Here is a 21,016-nt window from a genome sequence, read left to right on the forward strand (position 1 = left end):
CATAGTGAATTCTTGATTAACTCTAAATACCTTTTAGGGTTAGCCTAGTCAATGGCATAATTTCCTTTTCCTGCTGATTCCTTTTTGGGATTATCTGCTTGCTAAGAGTCACAATAACAAATGTCTATCAGAATCCCAAACTTCTTTCAGGGTTAGCTCTATAATTCCCCACTTGCCAGTCTTAATGGCATCTTCCGCCTGGTTACTTCTAGGGAACTTGTCTTCCCCTTGTTAATTGCTAAAAGCCCTTTTCCTTTCTAAAGAGTTTTATGAATTTACCCCACTCTTTTAGCAGCATAACAAAAGCTTTGCCCCTCCCCCCGATTTAGAGGATGTCTAAGCCTACATATTCTTTTGACACAACTTGAAACACTGTCCCATAACCCCAATGTACTTTTGGAGTCTCACGCCTCACCCCATCATTTTGTTGGTCTGATTTGGGGATGACTAATAACTAAGTTATTTTTATGTTTGTAGAAAATCATTTTATAGAAAATAGGGAATATGTCATTTGGAATTCTGATGTATTTCTGTCAAAAAAAAAAAAAAAAAAAACAACCCACAATAAAATATCGCATAAGAATCTCTATTTTTGGGAGGAAGAGAGTGTTGCTTTGGATTTTAGTTTTTGTAATCAATGAAGATTGTCTTCTCCCATATCTCTCACTGAAAAAGAAAAACAAAATTGTTGTTACAAACTTGTACAAGCAAGAAAAAAAAATCTCCAAATGGCCAAATCCTCTGTGCATGTATATTAAGTTCACATGCATATTAAATAAGTTAGCAAGAAATTGCTAGATTTTAAAAATTAATATTTTAATCACAAAAATTTCTTTAGGGAGAATAAAACAAGTACACAAATTATTATTTGGTTTTTTGCAGTGCCTACCACAGTATAGGCAAAATAAGTTCTTAATAAATATTGAACTAAAAAAAAATTAATTAATTAATATTGAACTAAATGAGCTGAGGGAAAAAAGGGTTAAGTAATCCTATGGGGTCAATTCCTTCAGATTTAATTGAATTGAATTTAAATGAATGTAAAATGGTCTTCAGGAAAGAGTAAGTATTTATATACAAAATCCATATAGTAAGAACCTGGTCATGATATATTGTTTTATTCAAAATAGCTGACAATTCATAAAGACTTCTACTTTTCACTTAATAGGCTTTCTTATTTTTAAATTAACATTCTGGTTAATTGGTATTTGATTAACTTTTAAGTCTCTCTTTCTCCTTCATGTTTCAATTTAGTTAAGAGTTTTATAATATCCAGTTGTTCTTAACTCTCCAGGATAATACTTAACCTGAGATTTTCCCTAAAAATTTTTATTTTATGGAAGGCTCAATTGGTCTTGGAAGGCCACAAGAATGCAAAAGATCTCCTTTCTAAGATATTGTTAAATGCAAGCATTCTTGAATTAATGTTCTCTCTTTAAATACTAAGTTTATTGTACATGTTCTCCCATCCTGACAATTAAATTTTAAATGGCAAATATTCATGCTATTCTCTAGCTCAAGAACACATTTTCATTTGTTACTAAAATACTAAATTTTTTCCATATTCATTTTATATGCTTTAAAGGAAAACACTTATATAGTGGTTGAAGAAAACAAAACTTATCTCTCCTCAGGCCAAGTTTACATTTTTCTCTTAAAATCCAAAACTGTAGGGGGCAGCTAGGTGGGGCAGTGGATAGAGTACCAGCCCTTAAGTCAGAAGACCTGAGTTCAAATCTAACCTCAGACACTTAACACGTCCTAGCTGTGTGACCCTGGACAAGTCACTTAACCTCAACTGCCTCAGCAAAAAACAAAACAAAACAAACAAAAAAAATCTAACACTGTACTAGTTTGCAAGTGTTATTTATAATGGCAGTTATCCTAGATCTAGTTTCTTACCTCAGCTTAAGAGAAACTGGAAGGCCTACAAAGTAGAGAATACCCAGTAGCTTCCTCCAACAACATGGCAATTCCTGTCCTCTTTAACTTAAGCTCCAGAATAAAGAGTAAAAATTTTAGTCCAATGGGTTTGTTGCTATGCTATGGATTCTTTTTGTTTTCTTTCTACCTACCTGGATATACTTTCTAAGCTGAGTGAGAAAAGAGTAGTTCCTGCTTCCTAAGGAATCAAATTGATAGACTACATAGTTAGCCCCAGATGACTCTATTTTGTATTTTATTAGATTAAGAAGATCCCCTTCAGTCTCTTAGAAGTTAGCCCAAGATCTTCAATCTTCTTTTCTTAGTATCTGATATCTAATTCCTTTGTTAGACAAAAAAGTCAAACTCAAGGTTGGAAACACACAGAAATACTTTCTTCTGATGAGAAGAATCCAAAAGTCCTAGGAAAGAGGCAAGGATTGCCCTTGAAGAAGCTGGGATAGGAACATGACAAAGATAGAATCCATAGGCCTATATGCATTTTTTTTTTTTTTTTTGGCTGAGTCAACTGGGGTTAAGTGACTTGCCCAGGGTCACAAAGGAGGAAGTGTTAAATGTCTAAGACAGGGATTTGAACTCAGGTCCTCCTAACTTCAAGGCTGGTGCTCCATCCATTGCACTACCTAGCTGCCCCTGGCTTATATGCATTTTAAGGGCAAATGAAAACAGAAGAATAGTCTGTTTAATAAAAATGTAAGTGTGTAATATAAATGAAAAAATCTTTGGTTTCAGAAGACATGAATTTAAAATTTAATTCCAGTAATTTCTTGTTATGTGATCATGAGTACATCATTTAATCTTTTTAGTTCTAAATGTTATCATCTGTAAAATGGAAACAATATTTGTATTATCTATCTCACAGGTTTATTGTGCAGGAAAGTTCTTGGTAAGTCTTAGGGTTGCAATATAAATCTGTTACTATTACAATGATAGGTGAACAAATATGAAAATTTAAATATAACTAAAAATATAAACATGTAAAAAGCATCATTTATATAGGCTAATAAAAAGAGCTGAGTAAATCTGTTAGTTAACCAAATATTCTCTGATCTTTTTATACTTACTACAGCAGGTGAGGGAACATGAATACTGGGAACGGATCGCGGACGCACATGGTTGGCCAAATGACAAAGAACAACACCATCAGTAAGAGCTGCTCCAAGATCACAAGGCAGAGAAACTTTCAGTCGGAATTCAATATTCTAGGTAAAAGAAAAGACTACACATATTATATGATATATTACAATATGAAACATTTCAATGAAGGAAAAGACTCAAGAGGATTACAAAAGTCATTTACATTTGCGTATGAAATCATCCAAAAAATTGAAGGAAAAAAAGAAAATTATTAAAGTGGTATGCTTATATTCTCTCTCTATTCCAAGGATAAGAATATCTATGTTGGGGTTCTCTATCTTCTGGAGTGTATAAGGAAGTCAGACTAAAAAGAGATAATCCTAATGTTAATTATACAACTAATCATACTTATCCTCTGTGGGAGATCTGATCCCCTTTCAATAAACCAAAGGAAAATAAATTGTTCATCACAATCTATATTTCTATTACCTCAGATTACATTCTTTTTTGTCTTCAGTTGAAGAAGAAAGGAAAAGCACTTTGAAGTCCTATCAGATTTTAAATCTATTCACTAATTGGATCATGTCCTGAAGTCTCTAAAAATCTTGTTCCTCTTGATGGTAATGATTCAGAGGCTAAAAAGTACCTTAAAAGTGAAGAATGAGTCAAAGAAGAATTTATTTTCCACTTTACAATCAAGATAAAGTTGACATATATGGAGTGTGGTATTTAATGTTCTTAGTAAATGACTCTTTGTTGTTAGGATTAATGATTGATGCCTTGATCCTTGACCATAGTGGTATCACCAAAATAGTATTATTCAAAGATAACAGGAATATGCACCTTTCGTAATTGATCAATTAACTCCAACTCTTCCTCACGTTGTTTGGGATTCTGTCTTGATCTAGGATCTGCAGATTCACTGGCTGAAGTTGCAGAAGAAAGAAGAGGTGAGGAGTGACCTATTAAGAAAACATGAACATGGGGAGCTTGTGTCAGAAAAATGCGAAGCTCTGTATAAACATGAACACTCATGCTGTGTGTAGAAAAATAAGTTGTATGATTTCTATATGTGGCTAACTTTATGATTAGATTAAAAAATATCATTCTATTTCTTCAGAACAGTGAAAGGGTTTCCAGGCCCTTTTTGAGATTTGTAATATTCTGGTAATTACATGTAGATGGATATTTACAAAAATGATAACATTTGTTTCTGTTCCTAAGTTATCTCTTTTCCCTTCTGGGCCCAAATTGAAAACTGTCAGATTAATAAGTAACAGAAAGAAAGCTTTAAGTAGATTTATTTTATAATTATTTCATTTTTTCAAAAATGAATAAATCAGATTGCATCAACACAGATCAAATAAGAAAACCAGTTCTATATAACTCAAAAAGGTTATCATATTTCTTCATTACATTCATTTCTACAATCACGATTTCTTCCTTTATTGAATGATTAAGGCGGAAAAAGGTACAACTTTTAATGTAAATAGTATTCTGGTTTATTCTTGTTAGGTCTTATGCCAGTAAAATCACAGATAAGGATATGTTTCATACTTCTGTCAAGATAATATGGTAGACTGAAAAGAATGAAACACATTAGTCTTACTCTGCATAAAGTTGTCTTTTCTGGTGCTACCACATACCTTTATTTGTTTCATCTCTGATAGCTGCTCGGAAAAGGAAACTTTCTGGTCGTTGAGGCTGATTTCTAAAGGTAGAAGTAGCAGGAGAATAGGGAGGGCAAAAATGTACTGAGAGAGGATGGAAAGGCAAAAGAAAATTGAGAATGAAATAAATTAAAATGTAATAGAAATTATAAATCAAAAAAAAGTTTGATGGAGGAATAACTGAAGAAGTACCAAATTAAGATAAGAATACAGCATGATATAACTAGTTTTTCACATCACAAAAGTATGACCAAAGGAAACAGGAAATGTAGGAAGGCCTATATGCAGAATATTTTTACTTATAAAAATATCTTATTCTCTCTGAAAGTATCATTTGGAATGACACTGAATTTCTGAATTTTTATTTCAGATAAAGAAGCCACAGCATAGAAATATTTGTCCTCTGAAAAGCTATTACCAAAAATGTTCTTACAGCTAATCTGAGGCTAATTAGCTGTGGTCTGGTGCTAATTACCTGTTTGGGTTGTGGGTGAACTTGGTGAGATGGTAGGTCTTTCATCATTCTGTGGATAAATAAACAAATGTCAAAAATTATTATTCAATAGGAAGTAACTACTCATACTCATGGTTTCTTTGGGGAATATACAAGAAGAATATGACCTTTTGGTTCTTATATGGGAACTGGAATTAGATATTAAGAATTATAATCTTCTTTAGAGGTTGTTTTGGCTTGCATACAGTGGAGAGAAAAATATGTGTTAACCATGGAAATAGAAAAAGCTCTGCTTCATGAACCTTTTCCTAATATTGGGAAAATCCCTTCTTTCTTCCCCCCCCCAAAACAACAGTTTTACACACACACACACACACACACACACACACACACACATAGTAGAATACAAGAAGTACACGGGGAAAGAAAGGCATTGGAACAAAATTCCACTTTAAGGCAGTATTTTTCTGGAATAAGTACTCAGAGCAGGGAAAAGAATGCATGATGGTTTTGCTCTAAGGCTAATCAAGAGAAGGGAGGAAGATTTTATGAATTTTAGACATGGAAAGAGGCATCTGGAGGTATTAAGTTTAATCTGCCCCAGGATGTAGCTTTTTGAGTGTTTCAAATTATTTAAAATATTTTAGACTCTTTGATACTAAAACACTGTAAGTCTGTCCTATTGATGAACTCAGGTTTTAGAACATAAGAAGGAATAATGAATGAGAACTTCTACACTGGATCCACAGATTCTGACAAAAATAAAGTGAAACTAAGTGAAACCTTGAGAGAAAGTAGTATGTAACTGATAAGGAAGAGGACCCTGGCATACCAAGGCAACAAAGTGGAGCACAGTAACAGAATGCTCGACTTAGAATCAGGTTGGTGGAAGACATTTAGTAGCTGTTTGACCCAGGGGAAGTCACTTAATCTCAATTTGTAAAATGGAGTTGATAATAGCACCCACCTTTTAGGGTTGTTCTGAGTATCAAATGAGGAATCCGTAAAATACTCTGCAAATCTTAAAGCACGAAGGAAGGAAAAGCATTTAAGTGCTAAGTGCTTGATAAATAATATCTCATTTGATCTTTATAAAAACCCAGGGAAGTAGAAGCTATGTAATAATGTTGATTTTGTAGCAGTCTAATATGGATTTAAAAGAGATTTTTAGAAGTTTAGAGAAAAACAGGTAAATCCTACATGCGGTGATTCTAAAACAGAAGTTTACCAAGGAAATTGTAAATAATTTTAATGAGAAAGGAAAAAAGACAATGTAAACTCTCAGATGAATTCAGATTTTAAACTGTTATATTCAAAAGATGACAGTGAATCCAACCAAGGACAAATACAAAAGACCATTAAAAACTTAAGTTAATAGGGCCAACACAGCTGAAATCCAGTGTAAGCTAGGCCTGCAAAGAAAAAAAAAGTACAAAACAGCAAACATGGTTTAAGACAACCAACCCTTCCAAAACCAAAAGTATGTTGAAAAGGACTTTCCCAAGTTCGGATAGCCAGGAAGTTTCTTACGTAGAATTTGAATTCAGACCTTTCTTACTAACTCCAAGTCCAGAATTCTACCTATTATTACTACCTAGCTGCCTCTGATGGGGTAGATGTGATAACACAGAAAGAGGGCTTAGAACAGCAGAGCTTTGGTATCTAAACTTTTAAGAGGAAGGAAGACATGGATGAAAATCTAGCAGAGATGTGGTAAGAAAGGTAGAAGGAAATACAAAAGAGAAAATACTATCTTATAAGCCAAGAAAGGAGAGAGTATAGGCAGAAGCATTGATATATGGTATCAAAAAACAGCAAAGTGGTTGAGTAGAAAAAAGACTGAAAAAAGGCCACTGGATTTATCAGTCAAGAGATTGTTGATAACCTTGGAGAAAATTGTTTCAGTTAAAGGGCAGGGCTTAAAGCCAGGCTGTAAAGCAGAGGTGAGGAATCTTTTTTTCTGTCTAGGGCCATTTAGATAGTTATAGCAGGGGTCCTCAAACTTTTTAAATAGGGGGGTCAGTCCCTCAGACTGTTGGAGGGCTGGACTATAGCAAAAACAAAAACTTTGTTTTGTGGGCCTTTAAATAAAGAAAATTCATAGCCCTGGGTGAGGAGGATAATCGTCCTCAGCTGCCACATCTGGCCCATGGGCTGTAGTTTGAGGACCCCTGGTTTATAGTATCACTGAGGGTCATACAACATTATCAACTCATAGAACTTAATTAGTGAGAGGCTGTAGTACCTATCAGCTCATCATCACCTGTGGTTGATTATGCAAATGATTTCAATGGTGTTATCAGATTTCTCTACCCCTGCAGTAAAGGATGGAGGAATGGGAAGTAAGGAAATAAAGGTGATGATTATACATAATACTTTCCTGATAATATCCTAATAATTTCCCTAATAATATTCTATAGGCTACTAACATAACCCACTTAACACTGGTCTCTAGTCCTTTCAGTGACTCTTAACCTTAATTCATCAGAGACTATGATATTCCAGGATTTGCAATCATACAGTATCAGTAGAAGAATTACTGACATTAGAAAGATGAGCCTTTATTTATATTAGAGAAAAGCTTGGGGCCATTTAAAAAACATTGTCCAATGTCTAAAATGCAATATAGCCCATTTCTCTATTCAATTCTAGGTCTACTTCACAATTCAACATAGATAAATATAGATAATCTGTTCATTTAATGTATAAAATAAGCCTTTTTATCCAATTTTTTTGTGTGTTTAGTTAGGCTAAACTCTTCTAATTATGAATCTCAAAGGGACTCTACAATGTTCCATAATTTGATGTAATTAGCACATTATCTACAAAGAGAAGCATTTAGAATGTGTCACCATCTATCTTTGGGGAGTTCTTTTTGATATGGACTCTGTGCAAGACATCTTCCATAAAACTAGCAAAAATCTTTGGGTGTATGTATATATATTCCTGTTTTATGCTTTAGTTGATATAAATAATTAGAGGGTCTTTGAATAAAATTGCTTTATTGGAGCAAGTCTTTAAGGCAGCATTTTGCTCTTCTGACTCAAATGCTTTTTTATAATCAACAAACAATAAGCAGTGAGATCTTGAACTTTTCACTTCTGTCAACTGTGTATGAATGACTATAAAGATATGGTCTATCTTTGCAATGAAAGTCTGCCTATTTCATTCTCCTAACTTGAACAAGAATTCCAAGTAAAGAAAGACTTCCTGAGTTCAAATTTGGCTTCAGACTCTTATTAGCTGTGTGACCCTGTGTGCCTCACATTGCACATTTAAAAATTTTTTTTCAGGTTATCAATCAGTTGTCTTGACAATTTTTTCCCCCTTTCTAAAAAAATTCTCTGTCATCTGGCATGGCTCTCTGAGAGAGGGAGGGGGATAGATATTTGATATAACTATAATGATATAAGAAACAGAAAAAAAATCAATATAAACTTTAAAAAAAAAATTAAACAATCAAAAATTGTTCCTCAACTAATGCACTGGCGAATTCAGGACAGATGTGAGGGGAAAAAAAGATATCTCCCCTCCCTTCATTTTCTAGTGAATTATAGTAACAAAAGATACCTTGAGAGATCTGGAAGCAGAAGAATGAGGTGGGGTAGTAGCACAGCCCACTTGAGTCAACCCTGACATCGACTGAATTCCAAAAGGGCAAAGAAAGATAAAAAGAAGGCAGCATTTATGTTAGTAAAATAAGCAAGATTAGAAAAGAAGGGGTCATTTACATATTTTTATGTCTTATTTAGATGATGACAGAGCAGGAAGAGAATATTTGTTAACAAACCAAACATCACTCAATATAAAAAATTGTTTTTATCTCCCTAATTCTATAATGCTTCAGTAATTAATAAACCTGAAATAAGTTTCATGAAAAAATATTTCATCAAATGGACAGAAATACAGACAAGAGCATAAAAGCTTTTAACATAACTGTGGAAATTTATTCAGTGATATATATATCACATGATAAATCATATGAAAGAAGAGGATTTAATCAAAAAACTTATTTTAGCTAAATAGTATAAGTGGCACATAAAAATGATTAAATAAAAATTCAGTTTAAAGCAAATTATACGGTCAAAGGATATGAACAGACATCTGTCAGATTGGCTAAGATGACAGGAAAAAATAATGATGAATGTTGGAGGGGATGTGGGAAAAGAGGGACACTAATACATTGTTGGTGGAGTTGTGAACGAATCCAACCATTCTGGAGAGCAATTTGGAATTATGCCCCAAAAATTATCAAACTGTGCATACCCTTTGATCCAGCAGTGTTTCTACTGGGCTTATACCCCAAAGAGATACTAAAGAAGGGAAAGGGACCTGTATGTGCCAAAATGTTTGTGGCAGCCCTGTGTGTAGTGGCCAGAAACTGGAAACTGAATGGATGCCCAACAACTGGAGAATGGTTGGGTAAATTGTGACATATGAATGTTATGGAATATTATTGTTCTGTAAGAAATGACCAGCACAATCTAAGCAGTTTATATTTTTCAAAATGTTTTACTTAAATTGTTAGTTTTACTGGCATAAAATTGGGGCAAAATAATTCTTAATAATATTGCCTTATTTTTAATCTTCATGGTGATATATTCACCTTTTATGATACTAGCAATTTGGTTTTTTTCTTCCTTTAAAAAAAATTGGTTTCCTATTTTATTGTGCTGTTTTTAAAAAAATAAAATGAGCTTCTAATTAAAAAAAAAATGACCAGCAGGATGAATACAGAGAGGACTGGTGAGACTCATATGAACTGATGCTCAGTGAAATGAGTAGAACCAGGAGATCATTATACACTTCAAAAACAAATCTGTATGAGGATGTATTCTGATGGAAGTGGATTTCTTCGATAAAGGGAAGATCTAACTCAGTTCCAATTGATCAATGATGGACAGAAGCAGCTACACCCAAAGAAAGAACACTGGGAAATGAGTGTAAACTGTTTGAATTTTTGTTTTTCTTCCCGGGGTTATTTTTACCTTCTGAATCCAATTCTTTCTGTACAACAAGAGAACTGTTCGGTTCTGCACACATATATTGTATCTAAGATATAGTATAACATATTTAACATGTTTAAGACTGCTTGCCATCTGGGGGAGGGGGTGAAGGGAGGGAAGGGAAAAGTCAGAACAGAAGTGAGTGCAAGGGATAATGTAAAAAATTACCCAGCATATGTTATGTCAATAAAAAGTTATAATTATAAAAAAAGGCAAAAAAAAGTAAATTATATTTAAATCTAATAAAGATATGATTCTATGTCAGAAGGTAGTATAGGGACAATTTCGTAAACAATTAGACAGCCTTTACTTACTGGAATGATAACACTACACACACTGTCCTACTTTGTTGGAATCTTTACAAACTGATAACTCATTAGAGTTGATAGATTATTGATCTGATCTTACAAGATGTTTTGGGCCAGAACCTGAAACAAGGTACTAAATAGAACTAATTGATACAATGCTTGTGTTTGCACCTTTACTCATTGGAGTTCACATGTTCGGGAGATTTCAGGGTTTAGTATGAGATATCTGAATTCACACCTCCCTTGAAGCTCTTAGGGCCAGAGAGCACTCTGGGAAGAAACCCATAATCCCTCTCTCTCATATCCCACAATTCCTCTCTCTTATATACAAGAAACAGACAGAGGCTCACAGACAGAATTCAGCTGAATTACATGAAGAGTGGAGCTGAATTCAGATTGAGATGGGAGCTTCAAGTGAGTTCAGCCAGAAGCCCTCTCTGAGTGAGGAGTCTTACTCCAGAACATTGACTGGGGTCGGAGAGGAGCACTCTGGTAGATTGAGAGCCAGAAGCCCTCTCTCAAAAGCAAGACAGATTCAACTTGGTGCTGGCTCTGGAGGCTGAAGAAAACAGAGGCAAAGGACAAAGCTGCAGGAACTCTCAGAACCAAGCAGAGAAAAAGATCTCTAAGAATCTAGCTATCTGGGACCAAGGAAAAAGACAAGACTTGGAAGGAGAAATAAACATTTGTATTTTTACCATCTGGCTGCATTTGGGGTAATTATTGATCTGAACTGATACTAAGGCTGTCTCCAGAAAACCTCCCCAAGAAACTTGCTCCCCCAGAGAAAACCATTATTATTTATAAAGAAGAACTCCACACTACTTGACCAGTTTCTTATGTTAAAAAACTAAAATGATTTTATAAAAGGCAAAGTGTGCTGTGAGTTCCAGAAATACAGGGGTACATGCGTGCATGAACATACATACACACATACACACACACACACAATGATAAAGACATTTTACTACATAATTTAAAAATCCTCTTAAATTGAAAATTGCTCATTAGTCATTGAAAATAAAAACAGTTAAAATTCACATTGTGTATTATTAATTGATGAGAATTTCTGATGAATGTATACAGCTACAGATACTGAGAAACAGGAACTAACACATGTTCAAATTTATGCTATAATAAGGTATATGAAAAGCATTTTTAAAATGGAATTTGAAACTGAAGACAGGATTTTTTAAAACACAGACTTAATATTAGTTTAAATAATAAAAACTTTAAAAAATGATGAACTCAAATAAATTTCAACTAAAAAAATCTAAAACCAGGATTATACATTTAAGATAGCCATTCTCAGTGTAAACTGTCTGCATTTTTGTTTTTCTTCCCAGGTTATTTTCATCTTCTGAATCCAATTCTTTCTGTGCACGAGAGAATTGTATAATTCTGCACACATATATTGTGTCTAGGGTATACTATAACATATTTAACATATATAAGACTGCCTGCCAGAGGGTGGAGGGAGGGAAGGGAAAAATTGGAACAGAAGTGAGTGCAAGGGATAATGTTGTAAAAAATCATGCATATGTACTGTCATTAAAAAGTTATAATAATAAAAAAAAAGATAGCCACTCTCAGGTATAGACTACTAGTCTAAATGCCACTAGTAATCTAAATGGGATATCTAATGTGTGCTTTCATACCCTCAGCGGAAAAAAAAAGGGATATTCTTGCCTCTTGTTCAAAATATGCAGATAAATAAGAAAATAAACTCATTTTTAAAAATGAGACTCTTATAAGCTCCATCACACTGCCCAAATAATGTTTCCTTTGCAATCTTGTTCCATGTTGTATTTTTTTTAATTTGGGAAATAAATGCAAAACAAAACAAAATAATATGGTAAGGCAACAAGAAATAGAAACAAGGAAGTAACGCCAACTCCACCAACAACAGTATGCTGTTTACCTATTTTGAGCATTGCTAAATTCCTTTTATTTATACTGGCATTACTGCCAACCTAAAATAAAGAAAGGCACACAGCCAAGGTCAAGGATAAAAAAAGAAAAAGAAGAGGGCAGGAAAGGTGAATGGGGTCCCTGTATATTATGATGTTAATACAATTTGTAAATAAAATAACTAGTTTGCTAGTGGGGTGGAATGATAGCGAGAATGACTTAGTGATTATGATATTTAAATGCAATGGTGCATTTATAATTTATAATTTGACATTTTTTGTTAATTGGATTACCTGAAGGGCCTCCTTCTATAGGTGGAAACTGTTTTCAGGATGCAAAGGCATTCTATACATTCAACTGGAAATAATAGTCCTTGACACTGGTCCTAGATTAGATGCTAAATGAAGTGAACTGTGAAAGCTATCTCCCAAGATAGAGACAGTGTTCTAAAAATGAGTGAAAGTCAGCTGTGTCCCAGGGCCAGGTTTTGTTCCTCCAGAAATCAAGTGGTTCAAAAAGAACGAAATTATATAATCTTTTTTTTTTTTTTAAACTTGAAACTAAGTTATGGCCACCTCACATTAAAATTCCCATGTAAGGTAATTTACTAATCCTAAAGATGTGGTTGGGTTAGAAGTTTTTCCTCATTTATGACTTAAAATGTGAGGTCATTTTCCTGACTGCTCAGGACAGAGGTCCAGTTTATGGGGAGTGTTACTCAAGACTTGTATATAATATCTACTTTCTGTACTTTGCCTTTTTTCACTGCCAGATCACTCAGTGGTGTTGAGATTCCCAATTCTCAGGAAACTTGACAAAATTAAAGCTCCTTTGTTTTCTACCTTGAGATGCTTTTGATTTACTTAAGTTGGTGGTCCTTTGCCCCACACAATGTTGAGAAGAGTATATGCCTAGCTCTGGGTTTAAAATCCATTTGACAATCAAATAGAATATTTTAATAAAAATTATGATTCAATCAATAAATATTTGAGTGTCTATATATAAAACAACCAGATAAAGAATATAGTTCTTAACTTTTTGGACATTACATTCTTAGTTATTATATAAACATTCACAACAAAAGGTAGTTTACATGAATGGTATGACTAAGCATTATAGAAAAAGAGGAATCAGTTTTAGTTGAGGTGATCAGGGAAGACATCAAGAAGGAGGGATGGGCATTTAAGCAGGTTCTCATGGAAAAGAGAGAACTTCAACAGCTGATAATGAGAGTAAGGGACATTCTAGGCAGAGAATGGCATGAGGAAAGATATAGAGGCAAAAAAAAATCTGTTGAATGATGCCTTCAAAGAACAACAACAAATGTATATTAAAATGCCTAAAAATATATGGAAGTAGAGTGTAATGTATGTTTAGAATGGTAAGTAGTCCAGATTGACTAGAGTAGAGGTTTTAAAAGAATCGTTGAGGGCTTTGTATTTACAAATCTCAAAGAATTTGTATGCTACAATTATATACTAGGAGTTACTCTTTTGTCAAATTGAATCATTTGCTATTTAACACTGGAAAAGTAGGTAGAAAGACATCTGCTCTAGAATTTATAAAGACAATCTCCAATAATACTGAAAAGCTGAACTAAAAATGTCTTTTATAGGTAACTATTGTAGAATAAATAACGTAAACACTATATAAATGCTACCTATTATTATATGTTTATTTAACTAAACAAAATCATAACTAATTGTAGCAAGAATCATAGTTTTCCTGATAAGAGGTTCTTTACTGAGTCACCAGATGGAGTTTTACTATTTAGATTAGCAAAAATCTACTAATAGATTAATCTTTTTAAAGCAAAACAAAACAACACTGATTATATATTTTTGAGTATAGAGACTATATATTTCTGGGTACAAACTTGTAATTTTATTAGTATGAGGAACTTCTAGTAAGGAAATTCACTCTACCAATGCAGATCAACAGTTGCTTTGTAATGTGTGGTTTTAAATTAGTGCCAGGACACTGAGAAGAAATACTCAACTAAGGTCACATGTGGATTAATTCGGGTTTGAATCTCAGTCTGCCTGACACTAAGGTCAACTTTTTAGCCACTCTGCAGAGAAGTCTCTCATTAAAGAAAAAAAGACTTAAAATTTTCTTGGTTCGATACTATAGGGAATTCTGTATGGTTATGTTCTACCAGTGAGAGTTAGTACCATCTTTTAGAGATGTGCATGGGGCATTGAGAAGTGATTTGCCCAAGATTAAATAATGTGTCAGATAAATTATTGGAACCCAAGACTCTGAAGCTTTAATTCTATCCATTATGACATATTGCCTCTCTATTAAATTATTACTCTATTCAAAACTGGTCATGCAATTCTATTGTCTACAAGATAAAATCCAAACATCTAAATCTAGTGTTCAAGATCTTATTCAATCATTTTATTTCTGTCAAAAATCTGGTGTTTTCTTAATTCTGTGCTTTTCCTTACTTATCCCATTTGAAATGTTCTCCCCTTACTTTTATTTATCAAAATCCTTCAAAAGACTCAGCTTAAATTCTATACTATTTTGTGAAGATTTGTCTATACTACTTCACAAGTCACTTTTAAGTTTGAAGGCCACTTACTGGTCAAGTCTAAACTTCCCTCTCAATACAAAAGTCCCTTTTCTTTTATTAAAGAGAGACTGTCCTTCAGGCTCTGCTTGAATACTTCAAAGATGAGGCATGATCATGCAAGGAATCACAGAACTTCAGATGTAAGGAAACTCAGTCCCACCTCTTTATTTTTTATTTTATTTATTTATTTTTTGTGTGTGAGATAATCAGAGTTAAATGACTTGGTCCAGGATCACATATAACTCCTACTTTAATAGGAATGGTCTCTACAACATACTTTAAAATGACTCATTTGAGGATCTTCAGTCACTCTTTACACCTTGGCAACTCGCTTCCTTTTTTCACTACAATTTTAAAGAAGTTTTTTATTCTATGGAGCCAAAACAGTTTCCACCCAGAGTTCCCAGCTCTGCTTGCTATGAGTAAATGATACAAGTCGACTTCTACCTAACAGTCTTTCAGATATTTGAAGACAACCCTAGTGTCACTTTAAATCTCCTTTTCTCCAATCTGAAATAGCTCCAGTTTCATCAAAGCAAGAAAAAAAAAATTAGAGACAGGAAAAGATGAGAATAAAAGCAGCATATAAACTGAGGAAAAAAGGGAAAGATTTTAATTCCTGTGAAGTGTAGCTCTTTTCAGAATGATTAATGGATCACTTGATCAGCTACACTATTCACTATTACTTTTAAAAAAAGAGATTCTATAAAACTTTCTATGTTCTAAAGTTCAATATCTCCATCTCTTATTAGAAACCATGATTGGAGGTCTAAATTCAGCATTTAGCACTTAAGAACGGGCTAAATAATTCAGTCATGTTTCTTCTCACAAACACATGTTATTTGATTATCATCAGATCCTGACTTGAAACAAATGTTGATTTCAATATCAACAGGTCTGCTTCTCAGGAAAAAAGGTATCTTTTATTTTTATTACTGTCTTATTGAATTATTACTATTAGCAGGACAGTACTTCCCACACTGATGGGTAATGTTGGCACAAGTAATTATAATACTTTTATTTCTCTGTCCCCTTAATTCAACTCAATCACTATTTATCCCAAATATATTACAAATCCCTTCCTTGTTTACTCACTTATCCCACCATACCAACTGTATCTTCTCATAACATTCTTCTCTGACGGAGAATCAAATTTCATATTATAGAGAAGACTAGGATAATCTAGTATAAGTTCCTTCATGCATCCTCATCTCTACCATCAATAGCTCAAATCTGTTCTTTCATTCTTCTTATCGGTCTCAGAAGAAAAGGTTTCTTTTCCTTTTCAAAACCAACCTTGAACTATTTAATTTCCTTGACATTAATCACATAATTATTTCATCTTCTCCAGAATTTTTAATCTCTTCTCTACATGTTTCTTATCTTCCACTTTTAAATATGCTAATTAAAATATCTAGCATTTATATAATTCTTTAAAGTTTGCAAAGCACTTTACATACATTATCTCATTTGTTAATACTAAATTTCAGTTGGAGGTTATTGAAAACAGAGATGTAAATTTTTATTTTCCCATCCAAGTTCCTGAAGATTGATGCAGTACAAATCCCCATGTTAAAGGATATATGATTTGGAGTGTTCTCTAACAAATAAATATAATGTATCTACACAATAATTTGAAGAAGGAGAGTAATGATAATTGAAAGGGATCAGAAAAGGTCTCATGTAGGAAGTGACATCTGAAGTATACTTTTTTAGGGGGGAAGGAAGTTATTGAATATTTTTATTCTACTTGTAAAAATCACTAAGGAGCTGACCTGTAAGCACATCAGGGATCAAAATGTGAGTATATGTCTCCACACTTCAACATATTGGGGTGATTATTCTAGCCCTGTAATAAGATCACAAAACAGGCTTTCCAACAACATGCCAAATGAGCAGGTATAGTCTGATGAGGAGTTTTAACAAAACAATGAGAATATCAGAGATGGAGGTGAGAAGGGAGTTATATCCCATTGTTCATTTTCACTTGTTTTTTTCCTATCCTTCAAATGTTCTCTTTCCTCCATCTCTCTAAATTCTTACCATTCTTAACTCAAAAGTTCCCCCCTCTAGAAAACTTTCTACAAATTCAGTCCACACTGATTTCTCTCTTCTTTTAATTCCTACTTCATTTTTACCAATCTCTCTCCCTTCCTCCTTCTTCCCTCCCCTCACAAATACTCACAGACACAGACACAGACACAGACACAGACACACACACACACACACTCTCTCTCTCTCTCTCTCTCTCTCTCTCTCTCTCTCTCTCTCTCTCTCTCTCTTTTTCATACCAGTTTGGGACTTGGAACTGCTATCTTAGGATGGGAACAGACTTCTATTCAGATGACTAGTATCTACTAGCTCTACTGCCCTCTTGGCCACTAAGTTAAATACAAAGAATCTGATAATTCTTGGTCAGACACTCAGATAGGCATGAGGGCACTTGGGCTTGATCTGCCCAGTACAGAGATCACCACCAAGTCTGCAATGAAGCTATTTTCAGTTTTCTCAGAATGATGGGAAACCAATATTCTCCATCCATTAGAATGGGCAAATTTGCATGTGTGGAAAGATCTGGTCATTGAGTCAATTTAGTTCACTTTGACTAAGAGGCAATTTCAGGCTTTTTCAATATTTTTGGGATTTGTCACAATGAGATCATCCCATCCCATCCAATCCCATTCGATCCCATCCCAGACCATCCCATCTGTATGCAGACATACTGAATGTCTGCAGTAGCAGTAAAAGTTTTCCAAGTTTCCCAATAATTCTGGTCAAAGGGATCTTCAATAGACACTAATGGATAGTCCTTGATGAAGGCATTATAGAGATTCTTAAATATAATGAGGGAGATGTATTTGCTGGTGTCATTAGAAGACTTGAAATCCAAATCATAGTTCCCAGAGTGGAAGAATTCTGATACAGCAATATTCATGGGATTTACACTCTTCTTAGTTTAGCCAGCCTTACCAATAGCATTCTTAAGCAGCTCCAGAGCTTCTTTATTCTCCAGGATGTAAATTGAAAAGCCATTCTCATCATCTACATTGGTACCTCTTGTCCATATTTCATATTCTTTAGATTACTGAAGACCTCAGTCCCAATAAGTTTGACCTCCTTGAAGTTTGCTGTTTCAACAAGGAGGATCATGAACTTCTGTACTACCAGCTTGTTAGTGGCACTGATCATCATGCTAAAGGTTGGAACTGGCAGAATGACTTCATCATTGCCTGTAATACAAGGTCAGCAATGTGGCAGTAGAAAGGGATACCTCTTCTATTTTTAATTAGCTAGTTAATTAACATAATCCAGAAATTTTTGTTTATTTCATTATCAGGAATATATTACTAAGAGATATTAACAAACTTTTCTAAGACTGTTATTTTGCCACTCTCTCTTCTGGGCTAATGTCAGAAGTAAAATTGGCTTTTACTTCCTATTTTGAAAATGAGATATACAGAAATCTCTTAACCTACCTCTCCACTTTAGTTTAATACACGCTTGTTGGCTTGATTTCTATTATTAGGTAGTACTTAAAGAGAGGTTTTTAATTACTGAAATCACCTCTACTTTAAAGGAAGATAGGAATTCTATGATGTAGAAGTGAAGACAAATAACATTCTAGATATGGGGCACCACTTATACAAACACATGAAAAAGGAGATAATGCTGTGCGTAAGAAGTTAGTAGACAAATTTATAGGAAAACAAAATATGTGAAAGATAAGAATATAAAATAAAAACGGAAAGGTGGGTAAGAAGCCAATTCTAAGTCCATCTCACTATATTATCATCTGCACTAAATCTCACTTGTCTACAAAAATAGCATACATGACTTTGGCTAATATTTTGTCAAAATTTGGGTAATTTACAATATTTCCTTGATGATGTTCAAATAATTTTATCAAAAAAAGAAAATGAAATTAATCTAACACAAGCTGGTTTTTAATAAAGTTATATTGGGTTTTTGTGAATTCCTATTTACTTCTTAGAAATATATTTGCTAACCATCCATTTAATTTTATATTCCACAATTTTGCTTTCAAACATTTTATTAGAAAATGCATTGGGGTGGAGAAAAATCTACAATAATTTTTAAGTGCAAAGTAATAATAATGATGATGATAAAAACAGCTAGCATTTATTAAGCACTTACTCTGTGTGAGGCAGTGTTCTAAATGCTTTACAAATAATTATTTCATTTGATCCTCCCCCAAACCCTACAGGGTAGGTGTAATTATTATGCCCACTTTCATCTCTCATGAAAACTACACTGTTGAAGTTGTTTTTTTTTTTTTTATTATAAAAGGTTGCCTTCCAAGTTCCTGGACCCAGTGGTGCTTCTACCAACATTTATGAAATCCTGGAGCTCCAAGTTAATGATAAGATCCTTTACATGAGGAAAGATGTCTCAAAAAAGCAGTTGAGCATATCAATAAAACTATTGCTTCAACCCTGAATAGTAAGAAACTAAATGTTGTGAAGCATAAGAACATTAACAAATTAATGCTAGAGATGGACAGAACGGAGAATAGATTTAAATATGGTGCAAATGCCTTATTGGGAGTGTCTCTGGCTGTTTTTAAGGATGAAGCCTTTTAAAAAAAGGTGTCTCTCAAAGTTGGCACTACCTAGGATAGAGCTGGAGACAAGGGAAGAAAGTAGTTTGTGCTAAGAAATAAAAGAAAAGTTGTTGGACAATGTGAGAAAGAGGTAATTATAATAATAAAAACCTCTCTTTAAAGAAAGGAAAACAGCTCAGTAGAGCTCAGTAATCATATCCTTTGCTTTGGTGTCAAACTCAAAAGCAACTAAATGATTTCATATTGTCCCTTAATTCTTATTATCCATTTTATTCTTTCCTACCCATTTCAAATATCATTTTGTTTGGAAATGTATGTTTCTAACTTCTTTGGTATTATTAGTCATAATATCAAGTGAAAAAATACATGGTACAAACATTACAATACTATACAGGCATCACATTATTATTATCTTCTTTTCTCTCTTGGCTTCATTGTAAAATGAGGAAAATAATATATGCACTACTTTACAGAGTTGTTGTAAGAAAAGCATTTTTAAAGTTATGTTACATAAATATGTTTGATTTTTATTAGTAGAATGCACTAAAGTGTACATTTGGCAGACTTGAGTTCTTGTCTTAATTATGTCACTAATTGGCTGTAGAATCTTGAGGAAGTCCCAACATCTCTGGACTTTGGTTCTGTCATTTATAAGAAAAAGCTGAAATATATTATTTTTGTGGTTCTTTCCAGATTTATTATTCAATGCTTCTGTATTATTGCATTTTTCTGGTTTCTCTTATCTTTATGACAATTCCTTTTCCATTTCCTTTAGTTAATACTCTTTTTTTAAAAACTTCTTAACTATGAGTGAGAACCTCAAGGCTTTTCTTTTTCTTCTCTCCATATACTAACTCCTTCAGTGAGCTCATCCATTTATTCCATATCTACCAGTCATACAATCTAGAAGATCACCTTGGTTTATCTTCCTCCTTCATACCATTTGATATATCATATCTCTTTTTTCCTCAAAAAATATCTCATATTCATCTTCCCCCTTTAATTTGTATGTCACCATGCTATTTCAGGTATTCTTTCTCACACACCTCGATTATTGTAACAGCTTCCAAAACAGATCCATACTGTTCTATAATTTCTCTCCTTTGCTCTAGACTCAACTTTTCTTCTTTCAGAATTAAATCCTCCATTCCAGGTTCCCTTGCTTCATTATTCTTTTACTTTTTTTGTCCTATCAATTTTTAGCCTTAGGTTGTTACTAGTAATACAACTGTATTACAGCTAAACTGCTTCATTTTTCTCAAACTGAAATGGGCAATGTTTGCAGAACACATAGAAATCTTGACAATGGCAGAGAAATGTAATAATAATTTCAAATTTAAGCATGCAGTCAATTCATGCAGGCCAAGAAGTTGAACCAAATATTACTTTGAAAAGTAAAAGAAGATATGGAACTGCTACAATCACCAGATTTCTAAAGTGCTAATTTTAAAAGCTAGTGCAAAAAATAACATAAAACATGATA

The 21,016-nt window shown here is 33.6% G+C and overlaps 1 protein-coding gene across 7 annotated transcripts in view; it reads right to left on the minus strand.

Moving 5' to 3' along the window:
• LRCH3 (leucine rich repeats and calponin homology domain containing 3) overlaps positions 1-21,016 on the minus strand; it is a 156,609-nt gene that overhangs the window by 20,643 nt on the left and 114,950 nt on the right. For 3 of the 7 annotated variants that reach the window (XM_051985489.1, XM_051985488.1, XM_051985487.1), the window contains 4 exons: positions 5,167-5,215; positions 4,668-4,775; positions 3,865-3,983; positions 3,009-3,146 (listed from right to left, as the gene is read on the minus strand). In XM_051985489.1, coding sequence (XP_051841449.1) covers positions 3,009-3,146; positions 3,865-3,983; positions 4,668-4,775; positions 5,167-5,215 — 414 coding nt within the window. Of the gene's footprint in view, positions 1-559; positions 667-3,008; positions 3,147-3,864; positions 3,984-4,667; positions 4,776-5,166; positions 5,216-21,016 lie in introns of those variants that run through there. The other 4 variants (XM_051985492.1, XM_051985491.1, XM_051985490.1 and 1 more) reach the window with 2 other exon arrangements.

This window comes from Antechinus flavipes, chromosome 3, assembly GCF_016432865.1.
Source record: "Antechinus flavipes isolate AdamAnt ecotype Samford, QLD, Australia chromosome 3, AdamAnt_v2, whole genome shotgun sequence".
NCBI classification, from domain to species: Eukaryota; Metazoa; Chordata; class Mammalia; order Dasyuromorphia; family Dasyuridae; genus Antechinus; species Antechinus flavipes.